The sequence below is a fragment of the Lutra lutra genome, chromosome 14 (assembly GCF_902655055.1).
Source record: "Lutra lutra chromosome 14, mLutLut1.2, whole genome shotgun sequence".
Classification (NCBI taxonomy): domain Eukaryota; kingdom Metazoa; phylum Chordata; class Mammalia; order Carnivora; family Mustelidae; genus Lutra; species Lutra lutra.
In genome coordinates, this window is record NC_062291.1 from 75,491,640 (window position 1) to 75,504,482 (window position 12,843).

General features: G+C 38.5%; 1 protein-coding gene across 1 annotated transcript in view; it reads right to left on the reverse strand.

Moving 5' to 3' along the window:
- PDZD8 (PDZ domain containing 8) overlaps positions 1-12,843 on the reverse strand; it is a 77,397-nt gene that overhangs the window by 42,766 nt on the left and 21,788 nt on the right. Inside the window, exon 2 of the mRNA XM_047701812.1 lies at positions 4,218-4,343. Coding sequence (XP_047557768.1) covers positions 4,218-4,343 — 126 coding nt within the window. The remainder of the gene's footprint in view (positions 1-4,217; positions 4,344-12,843) is intronic.

The following is a 12,843-nucleotide window of genomic DNA, read 5'->3' on the forward strand; positions in this document are numbered from 1 at the left end:
TAAAGATACATAAAATCACATTTATCACCCTCTGAAAAAATACCTCTATTTCTCCCACTAGTCCTGAAAGGCAGTAGCTGTGTCTTGGTCTTTGTAACTTCCAATACCTAGGAAAACAATCAATACTTGATGATCAAATCAAAGTCAATTTTACCATAATTTTATTCAACTCAAATCTTTAACAGTTTGTTATTTGCCTCTCCCACCTATACCCATCCACATATTCAGCCACTCAGGAAACCCTGTCCTAGTTATTCTATTTGTCCTTTCTTTCTGTCCCTACTGATCCACATCAGTTTAAAGATTTTTTTATTTGACAGAGAGAAATCACAAGTAGGCAGAGAGGCAGGCAGAGAGAGAGGAGGAAGCAGGCTCCCTGCTGAGCAGAAAGCCCGATGTGGGGCTCGAACCCAGGACCTGGGATCATGACCTGAGCCGAAGGCAGCGGCTTAACCCAGTGAGCCACCCAGGCGCCCCATAAATAAATCTTTAAAAAAATGTTTATGTTCTCTTAAAAATTTCATCATTCAATAATTTTATTCTATTTGCCTCAAACCTTTTCGTATCACTAAATGAAGCAGTCATGGTAACAAATATCTCAAGAGTCTTAAAACTTTAAGTTTCCAAAACTGAAATGATAAGCAATTTCTTTTTGTCCTCCCTCCGAAAAGAGGGCACTTATTTTTTCTTCCACTTTCCTTATAGTGTCACTTTCCTTCTGCTTTAGAGTTTACAATATATCACACAAGATCAGAGTACATTCAGGAGCAAGAAAAATTACTTAGATACAAATGCTTATATTATAATAACATGTCCTTTTTAGTTTAAATAATACAAATTTGGACTCTATCTGACCTGAGAGTTCTACTTTTTATATTAAGAACAAAGTTTAGAAGAAAAACAATGTAAATAACATTTTTTTTAAGGGTGTGGTACGTCAATCCGTTCTTTTATTTGTTTATTTTTTAAAAGACTTTATTGATTTATTTGACAGAGAAAGAGAGCATGGGGGAGTGGCAGGCAGAGGGAGAGGGAGAAGCAGGCTCCCCACAGAGCAGGGAGCCCAGTGTGGGGCTTGATTCCAGGACCCTGGAATCATGACCTGAGCTGAAGACAGATGCCCAACTGACTGAGCCACCCAGGCGCTTCTGTAAGTAAGATTTTAATGAGAAGAATATGAAAAGAATGTTTAGAATTCAATTCGAAGACAAAAAGGGCAGAGATGATTAGAAAACAGTAATTTATTCTTTCCTTCATAAGCAATTTTAAGTAATCCTTAAATTGTGTGACAGTAACAAAGCACCACAATACTAGGTACCTTTACATGGCTGGGTTTATAAGAATAGTGACTGGAAAACTTAGTCTGCTTCCTCCCAAGATTAAGCTGTCACCTGGGGGGAAGGTGATGGCAATATAACCCAAGTTTACAAGAGGAACTTACAAACAGAATATCGTACCTTTTTTCCCCTTCAACTTTGAGAAATGTGAGAGACTTAAGAACTACTGTCCATGCTTCCTGTATCAAATCCCTAGAAACAGTGGTCTTTACTTTTTAATCTTTTGACCAGTGATACAGTAACAAAAATCAAACAAGATAGAAGTTTATAGTGAAAAGTTTGACTCTCACCTTCACCCCCAGTCCATCATCAATCCAGTTCCCTCTCCTACACCCTGTAAGAATTTTTACTGGTTTCTCGTGTGTTCTTTCAGAGACTCATTACACAGTTCTTCATTAGAACAAAGTAAGATACAAACACACACCGTAATGCTTTTCTTTGTATCAGCTATCTCAATCCAACACGACCTAAATAATGCCTAACTACACTTGCTCAGTGCCTTCATGAGCTTTTTGGCTCAAGGCTGATAGCAAAGCTTTAAGCAAGCAGTATCTCAGATAAAGCAAAAGAATGGTGAACAAAGGTGACGACAATAGCTGTAGTTAAATAGCCACAACCAACAGAAATATAATCAATCTATAACCTCACCAGCAACATTAAGGCAAAAGAACTAGTTTTTAAAAATCCCTAGCACACTCTCAAATGAATAAATAAAATCTTAAAAAAAAAAAAAAAAAAAAAAAAGCAGAGAGGGGCACCTGGGTGGTTCAGATGGTTAAGTGTCTGCCTTCAGCTCAGCTCATGATCTCCAGGTCCTGGAATCGAGCCCCATGTCAGGCTCCCACCTTAGCAAGTTGTCTGCTTCTCCTCCCTCTGCTTCTCCCCCTGCTTGTGCTCTCTCTCTCTCTCTCTCTCAAATGAATAAAATCTTTAAAAATTAAATAAATAGAAATAAAAATTCCTAGCACATTACCTCTTTATTACACATCATCTACATCATAGTAAACAAATGTATGCTGAATAAATGAATAATAAATCTCCTTCATGGCTATCTTTGAAGGTTTGGGAAAGGGTAGATGACTAGGTAGATACAGGAGAGTTAAGAAATTTTGTCCAAAATTGCCCTTCTAATATTTAAAAGTTGCTATGACTATTTTGGAAAAGATAATCCAATGGTATGATTGTGAATCTACAAGAAATGTGAATCTACAAGAAAATTAACTGAAAGAAAAAAAGAAACATGAGGTCAAAATTCCTTAGACACAGATCACTTGAAAAATGTCCTTCCTAATGTTAATATGACAAACCTTAATTATAACTAGATATTTAATACTCATGCTTACATACCATATTAGCTTTAGCCAATTCAAATTCAGACTTGTGTAGAGCTGTGTTTTTACTATATATGTCATTTTACTGTACACTACAGTCCCTTTTACAAAATCTACAGCATATTTAATCTTTCTTTGCTAAAAGAATTCCTTTTCAGTCTTTCTGACATGATGATGTACAATACCAAATCACTACAAGACAAAACAAAAAAATCTTTAGCACACTATTAGTATGCTTAAAATTAACCTATTAGCAAGGACACGAATATATTAGGTACAACATATAACTGTGTACCCAGGCACTTGTTTTTATTATGGGCTGGAAATAAAAATAGAAGTGATAAGAACCAAATAAGTGGTATAAGCAAGAGTCACAGAAATGTAGCACAAGGACAGTATACTTGAAATAATCAGGAGACGCATTAAAGAGGCAGCTACTGAAGTGGATCAAGGAAGTCTGGTTTCAAGGAGCAGAAAATGGGGTAGGGCCTTCAGCCTGGAAAACAGTGGGGAGTCAAGACAAGAAGCCTAGTATGGTAAAATATCTAAGGCAGGGAATAGTGAACTCTGGTCCATGGGCCACATCCAGCCCCCTGCTTGTTCTTGCATAGCCTATAAACTACCAAAGATTTTTACATTTTTAAATGATTGAGAAAAATTAAAAGAATATTTTATGACACACAAAAATTGTGAAATTCCTATGTACAGTTTTATGGGTACACAGCCATACCATGTACTGTCTATGACTGCTTTTATACTATGTGGCCGAGCAACAGAGACTGTGTGAATCATAAAGCCTAAAATATTTACTATCTCTGGCCCTTGAGAGAGAAAGTCTGCCAACATCTTCTTTTCGCTCATGTCGCTGAGGCACTCTGAGTGAGGGGCTGAGAGCACAAAGAAGCCAGAGAGGCAAGAGTTGCATGCAGGCCACAGCCAGGATTTGGGTCTATATTCTAGTAACAGGGAAGCCATTAAAGTCAACAGGAAAGTGACAAGGTCTGCATTTTAAAAAGTTAGTTCTGGTGATCATATTGTTAACCAGTATTAGAAAAGTAAGGAGGCTAGTGCAGTAGGTAGTAAGATAATGAACACAGTTTAGGCTATAGGGCAGGCAAAGTAAAATAAGGAGGCTGGGCAAGATTATTTCTGAGATCCCTTTTAGCTCTAAAATTTTAAGAATCACAGAAGTTTCTAAATATTTCTAATTGGTATTTCCAATTATCACATACAAGTCTCAAAAATATTATACTATAAACAGCTCTCCAATGGTCAGTAAATTAGAAATATGCCAAAAGAGCATAAAGCATCTAACAAGTTTGGAAATTACTGAGGAACAAATGATCCTCTCCATTAGAATGCTTTCTAAAATATGGTTTATATTTTATACTTGTCCTGGAAAGGACAAGTTTTATGAAATTTGTGATTAAAGATTTACAGATCATATGTAATAAATTAACACAAAGGGGGAACAAACACAAACATGCTTAAATATATTTTCACTGCACTTTTCCCCCATAATGTAGCAATGAGGAAACAAAGAACATACCTGCTACATTCTAACAATGTAACTTTAAGGCGACCTTCAGTAAGTGCCCATTGTTGTATATGGATTTGCTCTTCTTCATCTTCTTCAAATCCTTGCGAAGTTTGGAATGGAAAAAACGGCTTAAACCTGAGAAAAGTAAAGATAAGTCTAAATTTTTGGACAATGAACACCACAGTTTAAAGAGCAGTAGTAACAAAACCTACCTGAAACATAAAACAAAAATCTAATACTGCATGAGCTTTAAAAATCCAAAGCCTATCGTACATACTCCCCTACAACTGGCAGTGGATGGTATCTCCTCTATGGCACCCAGCTTTTCCTGTGTTTTTTTGTTGTTGTTGTTTTGTTTTCTTTTTCTTTTTTTTTTTTTTTTGCATCCCCTCACTGACAACACAGGACACTTATAAAAAACAAAAAGAAAATCAAAAGACCACCATTAGGCCCTGAAACTTGGGTGAGACAGGACAGTGATTCTTTCTGGACCAGAAGGCAAGAGTGTTTCTACAGTGTAAGATCAAAATTCAGAATACCGTGTTCCTGGAAACAATATAATTCACAGTAATTTGTACATGATAATGATTAATAACAACAACTAATGGTGGCAAAGGTATTCATCAGAATTGCCTACTATTTGCTAGGCAGTGTGCTAAGAGCTTTCCAAGCTTTCTCTCATGTAATGCTCACAAACCTGGGAGGATGACAGAATTAGCTTCCCTTTCCAGATGAGAATAGTGAGTTCTCTAAGTTAAAGGATTTGTTCAGTGTTACACAGTGGGTGGCAAAACCAGAATTCAAGCTAGTCTGACTCCATCAAAGCCCAAACACTTCAGTTACCTATGAATAATTCAGGCCTATATGTGCTGCTTCTTTAATACTCTGGGTTTCATGGAGACGCTTGTGTTGAGTTATGAACTACAGGCTTTAAAAACTTTAATTTGAAATTTGAAATATAATCCATACTCCTTCATTAAAGCAAAGGACAAGGAAAATGAAGAGAAAATTGGGCTCAGGGGTGGGGAGCCTATAATTTTCAATTTACCTTACACACAGTCACCAGACATGGCAGCTTCAATGGCTTCTCACCAACCACACACAATAAGAGACCGTCAAAGTTTTTGGTTTCACATCCAAGGTCCACCACGATTAATCTTTCTAATGGCATTTTTCCTTATGAAACCTTCCTGGGGTGCCTGGGTGGCTCAGTAGGTTAAGCCTCTGCCTTAGGCTCGGGTCACGGTCTCAGGGTTCTGGGATCAAGCCCCGCATGGGTCTCTCTCTCAACAGGGAGCCTGCTTCCCCTGCCCCTCTCCCTGCCTGCCTCTCTGCCTACTTGTGATCTCTCTCTCAAATACATAAATAAAATCTTAAAAAGAAAAAAAAAAGAAACCTTCCTATCTAGAGAGTGTAGTCACCTCATGTACTCTGAAGATATTATGCACATTCCTGCTTTCAGGCCTTTTGAACTAACTGAATGTTTTCCCAACTTCTTAAAGCCTAGCCAAATCCTAAACACTTTCTATAATCGGCTTTAGGTCAGAGCACACACTGCTTTCACTCTTCTTTATTTTGTAGTCATTTAAATTGCTGTGCATTTATGCCTTGAAATCTCAAATGTGACTTACACTGTAACCCTCATGCACACAATCAGGACTCAAGTATGTGTTGAGCTGATTTATAAAAATCCAACACTAAAAATGAAATAAACATTTAGAATATATTAATAGCTTAGTATAGTTTATACTGAAAGATATTGATAGCGGGGAGAAATACTGTTTTACAGTTTCCTAATTAACAGGATCAAAGGAAAAACTTTAGGGAAAGATAAATAGGTATATAAACAAATGTTCAGTGCTTTTATCCTGCCTCTGAATTAGGGGGAAGGCAGAAAGTCCTTCTCAATTCCTGAATTTGCATTTGAAGTAATTTGATTGAAACTGGCATCAAATTTTTAAAAGGCAAAAAATTAGGAACTAAATCCATTATTACTACATTATTGTAATTGAGTGCTTGTAACACACATGTCTTATGGCTCCTACAGAACACATCAATGTCACTCATAAAACATTACAAAGATCACTCTACTATATACAATCAACTTTGAATATAACAATCCAGCTAAATCATAGCTTCTCTATGAATCAACTTTTCTTGTTATATATAAACTTAAAATTCAATAAAAACATTTCCCACAGGTGTGTGAGTTCAAAGTTCTTTGGAATTAAGTCTAACTTGATTTATTAATGCTAGCAAATGCTAGCAGCGTTTGCTAAAAGTGTTTATGCACAAAAGTACACTAAAATCACAAAACTGAATTCCATTTACTAATAACACACTAAGATAAAGCTAGTTGTTCACCAAGCTACTAAATAAAATCCACATATTCACATTCTCTAAGGATACTTTGCTTTTCAAAACTTTTAAGTCCAAGGCTTTAAGTATCCCAAAACCATAGAGAAATCTAAACAATAAGGCAGGCTACCCCTTCCTTTTACCTCCCCATCCTACCACATTATCCTTCCTCAGAATTCATGAACCTTTTCTCCTGTTAATCTATCAACTTAAAAATGTCACTGTTTTCTCATTCAAGTTCCCTGAACAAGCTACTTGTACTTCCTCCTCCAGCAGCCTTAGAAATCCAACCCAGAAAGATCAACTTCTGAAATGAGAGAGCTCCACGGACCCTCTCTTCAATAAAACTGGTGGAAATTATTAAAATAAAAACAAAACCAGAGGAGGAGTCAAGATGGCGGAGAAGTAGCAGGCTGAGACTACTTCGGGTAGCGGGAGATCAGCTAAATAGCTTATCTAAAGATTGCAAACACCTACAAATCCAACGGGAGATTGAACAGAAGAAGAACAGCAATTCTAGAAACAGAAAATCAACCACTATCTGAAAGGTAGGACTGGCGGAGAAGTGAATCCAAAGCGACGGGAAGATAGACCGCGGGGGGAGAGGCCGGCTCGCGGCGAGTGGCGGAGCAACGGAGCACAAAATCGGGACTTTTAAAAGTCTGTTCCGCTGAGGGACATCGCTCCAGAGGCTTAACTGGGGTGAAGCCCGGGCGGGGTCAGCGCGGCCTCAGGTCCCGCAGGGTCACAGAAGGATCGGGGGTGTCTGAGTGTCGCAGAGCTTACCGGTATTAGAATGGGGAAGCCGGCTACAGAGACAGAGCCGAGGAGTGACTCTCAGCTCGGGGTTGCCTTGAACCGATCGCAGGCTCGGTCAGCTCGGAGCGCGGCCGGAGGCCAGGGTGATGGGAGTCATTAGGCGCTGTTCTCTGAGGGCGCACTGAGGAATGGGGCCCCGGGCTCTCGGCTCCTCCGGGCCGGACACCGGGAGGCCGCCATCTTCATTCCCGTCTTCCGGAACTCTACGGAAAGCGCTCAGGGAACAAAAGCTCCCAGGGAACAAAAGCTCCTGAAAGCAAACCTGAGCGGATTACTCAGCGCGGCCCCGGGTAAGGGCGGTGCAACTCCACCTGGGGCAAAGACGCTTGAGAATCACTACAACAGGCCCCTCCCCCAGAAGATCAACAAGAAACCCAGCCAGGACCAGGTTCACCTACAAAGGAGTGCAGTTTCAATACCAAGGAGAGCAGCGGAATTCCAGAGGAGGAGAAAGCAAAGCACGGAACTCATGGCTTTCTCCCCATGATTTTTTGGCCTTGCAGTTAATTTAATTTTTTTTTCTTTTTCAATTTTTTTTCTTTTTCTCTTCTTCTGCTAAATTTTTTTAACTTTTACCATTTTCTTTTTTAACGTTTTTTAAATAGTTTATCTAATATATATATATCTTTTTCCTCTTTTTATATTTTTTCTTACTTTCTTTTTTTTTTTTTAAAGATTTTATTTATTTATTTGACAGAGAGAAATCACAAGTAGGCAGAGAGGCAGGCAGAGAGAGAGGAGGAGGCAGGCTCCCTGCTGAGCAGAAAGCCCGATGCGGGGCTCGAACCCAGGACCTGGGATCATGACCTGAGCCGAAGGCAGCGGCCTAACCCACTGAGCCACCCAGGCGCCCCTTTTTATATTTTTTCTTTATCGGCTTTCTTTTTTTAATAGTTTCTTTCTTTTTTTTTTTTCTTTTTTTCTTTTTTCTTTCTGAACTCCTTTTTATCCCCTTTCTCCCCCCTCACGATTTGGGATCTCTTCTGATTTGGCTAAAGCATATTTTCCTGGGGTTGTTGCCACCCTTTTAGTATTTTACTTGCTCCTTCATATATTCTTATCTGGACAAAATGACAAGGTGGAAAAATTCACAACAAAAAAAAGAACAAGAAGCAGTACCAAAGGCTAGGGACCTGATCAATACAGACATTGGTAATATGTCAGATATAGAGTTCAGAATGATGATTCTCAAGGTTCTAGCCGGGCTTGAAAAAGGCATGGAAGATATTAAAGCAACCCTCTCGGGAGATATAAAAGCCCTTTCTGGAGAAATAAAAGAACTAAAATCTAACCAAGTTGAAATCAAAAAAGCTATTAATGAGGTGCAATCAAAAATGGAGACTCTCACTGCTAGGATAAATGAGGCAGAAGAAAGAATTAGCAATATAGAAGACCAAATGACAGAGAATAAAGAAGCTGAGCAGAAGAGGGACAAACAGCTACTGGACCACGAGGGGAGAATTCGAGAGATAAGTGACACCATAAGACGAAACATTAGAATAATTGGGATTCCAGAAGAAGAGGAAACAGAGAGGGAAGCAGAAGGTATGTTGGAGAGAATTATTGGAGAGAATTTCCCCAATATGGCAAAGGGAACAAGCATCAAAATCCAGGAGGTTCAGAGAACCCCCCTCAAAATCAACAAGAATAGGTCCACACCCCGTCACCTAATAGTAAAATTGACAAGTCTTAGTGACAAAGAAAAGATCCTGAAAGCAGCCCGGGAAAAGAAGTCTGTAACATACAATGGTAAAAATATTCGATTGGCAGCAGACTTATCCACAGAGACCTGGCAGGCCAGAAAGAACTGGCATGATATATTCAGAGTACTAAATGAGAAAAACATGCAGCCAAGAATACTATATCCAGCTAGGCTATCATTGAAAATAGAAGGAGAGATTAAAAGCTTCCAGGACAAACAAAAACTGAAAGAATTTGCAAACACCAAACCAGCTCTACAGGAAATACTGAAAGGGGTCCTCTAAGCAAAGAGAGACCCTAAAAGTAGTAGATCAGAAAGAAACAGAGACAATATACTATAACAGTCACCTTACAGGCAATACAATGGCACTAAATTCATATCTCTCAATACTTACCCTGAATGTGAATGGGCTAAATGCCCCAATCAAAAGACACCGGGTATCAGAATGGATAAAAAAACAAAACCCATCTATATGTTGCCTACAAGAAACTCATCTTAAACCCGAAGACACCTCCAGGTTTAAAGTGAGGGGGTGGAAAAGAATTTACCATGCTAATGGACATCAGAAGAAAGCAGGAGTGGCAATCCTTATATCAGATCAATTAGATTTTAAGCCAAAGACTAAAATAAGAGATGAGGAAGGACACTATATCATACTCAAAGGATCTGTCCAACAAGAAGATCTAACAATTTTAAATATCTATGCCCCTAACGTGGGAGCAGCCAACTATATAAACCAATTAATAACAAAATCAAAGAAACACATCGACAATAATACAATAATAGTAGGGGATTTTAACACTCCCCTCACTGAAATGGACAGATCATCCAATCAAAAGATCAACAAGGAAATCAAGGCCTTAAATGACACATTGGACCAGATGGACATCACAGATATATTCAGAACATTTCATCCCAAAGCAACAGAATACACATTCTTCTCTAGTGCACATGGAACATTCTCCAGAATAGATCACATTCTTGGTCCTAAATCAAGTCTTAACCGGTATCAAAAGATTGGGATCATTCCCTGCATATTTTCAGACCACAATGCTCTGAAGCTAGAACTCAATCACAAGAGGAAATTTGGAAAGAACCCAAATACATGGAGACTAAACAGCATCCTTCTAAAGAATGAATGGGTCAACCAGGAAATTAAAGAAGAATTGAAAAAATTCATGGAAACAAATGATAATGAAAACACAACGGTTCAGAATCTGTGGGACACAACAAAGGCAGTCCTGAGAGGAAAATATATAGCGGTACAAGCCTTTCTCAAGAAACAAGAAAGGTCTCAGGTACACAACCTAACCCTACACCTAAAGGAGCTGGAGAAAGAACAAGAAAGAAACCCTAAACCCAGCAGGAGAAGAGAAATCATAAAGATCAGAGCAGAAATCAATGAAATAGAAACCAAAAAAAACAATAGAACAAATCAACGAAACTAGGAGCTGGTTCTTTGAAAGAATTAATAAGATTGATAAACCCCTGGCCAGACTTATCAAAAAGAAAAGAGAAAGGACCCAAATAAATAAAATCATGAATGAAAGAGGAGAGATCACAACGAACACCAAAGAAATACAATTATAAGAACATACTATGAGCAACTCTACGCCAACAAATTTGACAATCTGGAAGAAATGGATGCATTCTTAGAGACATATAAATTACCACAATTGAACCAGGAAGAAATAGAAAGCCTGAACAGACCCATAACCAGTAAGGAGATTGAAACAGTCATCAAAAATCTCCAAACAAACAAAAGCCCAGGGCCAGACGGCTTCCCGGGGGAATTCTACCAAACATTTAAAGAAGAACTAATTCCTATTCTCCTGAAACTGTTCCAAAAAATAGAAATAGAAGGAAAACTTCCAAACTCATTTTATGAGGCCAGCATCACCTTGATCCCAAAACCAGACAAGGATCCCATCAAAAAAGAGAACTACAGACCAATATCCTTGATGAACACAGATGCAAAAATTCTCGCCAAAATACTAGTCAATAGGATTCAACAGTACATTAAAAGGATTATTCACCACGACCAAGTGGGATTTATTCCAGGGCTGCAAGGTAGGATCAACATCCGCAAATCAATCAATGTGATACAACACATTAATAAAAGAAAGAACAAGAATCATATGATACTCTCCATAGATGCTGAAAAAGCATTTGACAAAGTACAGCATCCCTTCCTGATCAAAACTCTTCAAAGTGTAGGGATAGACGGCACATACCTCAATATTATCAAAGCCATCTATGAAAAACCCACGGCAAATATCATTCTCAATGGAGAAAAACTGAAAGCTTTTCCACTAAGGTCAGGAACACGGCAGGGATGTCCGTTATCACCACTGCTATTCAACATAGTACTAGAAGTCCTAGCCTCAGCAATCAGACAACAAAAGGAAATTAAAGGCATCCAAATCGGCAAAGAAGAAGTCAAACTATCACTCTTCGCAGATGATATGATACTATATGTGGAAAACCCAAAAGACTCCACTCCAAAACTGCTAGAACTTGTACAGGAATTCAGTAAAGTGTCAGGATATAAAATCAATGCACAGAAATCAGTTGCATTTCTGTACACCAACAACAAGACAGAAGAAAGAGAAATTAAGGAGTCCATCCCATTTACAATTGCACCCAAAACTATAAGATACCTAGGAATAAACCTAACCAAAGAGACTAAGAATCTATACTCAGAAAACTATAAAGTACTCATGAAAGAAATTGAGGAAGACACAAAGAAATGGAAAAATGTTCCATGCTCCTGGATTGGAAGAATAAATATTGTGAAAATGTCTATGCTACCTAAAGCAATCTACACATTTAATGCAATTCCTATCAAAGTACCATCCATTTTTTTCAAAGAAATGGAACAAATAATCCTAAAATTTATATGGAACCAGAAAAGACCTCGAATAGCCAAAGGAATATTGAAAAAGAAAGCCAAAGTTGGTGGCATCACAATTCCGGACTTCAAGCTCTATTACAAAGCTGTCATCATCAAGACAGCATGGTACTGGCACAAAAACAGACACATAGATCAATGGAACAGAATAGAGAGCCCAGAAATAGACCCTCAACTCTATGGTCAACTCATCTTCGACAAAGCAGGAAAGAATGTCCAATGGAAAAAAGACAGCCTCTTCAATAAATGGTGTTGGGAAAATTGGACAACCACATACAGAAAAATGAAATTGGATCATTTCCTTATACCACACACGAAAATAGACTCAAAATGGATGAAGGATCTCAATGTGAGAAAGGAATCCATCAAAATCCTTGAGGAGAACACAGTCATCAACTTCTTTGACCTCAGCCGCAGCAACATCTTCCTAGGAACATCACCAAAGGCAAGGGAAGCAAGGGCAAAAATGAACTTTTGGGATTTTATCAAGATCAAAAGCTTTTGCACAGCAAAGGAAACAGTGAACAAAACCAAAAGACAACTGACAGAATGGGAGAAGATATTTGCAAATGACATATCAGATAAAGGGCTAGTGTCCAAAATCTATAAAGAACTTAGCAAACTCAACACCCAAAGAACAAATAATCCAATCAAGAAATGGGCAGAGGACATGAACAGACATTTCTGCAAAGAAGACATCCAGATGGCCAACAGACACATGAAAAAGTGCTCCACATCACTCGGCATCAGGGAAATACAAATCAAAACCACCATGAGATATCACCTCACACCAGTCAGAATGGCTAAAATTAACAAGTCAGGAAATGACAGATGCTGGCGAGGAT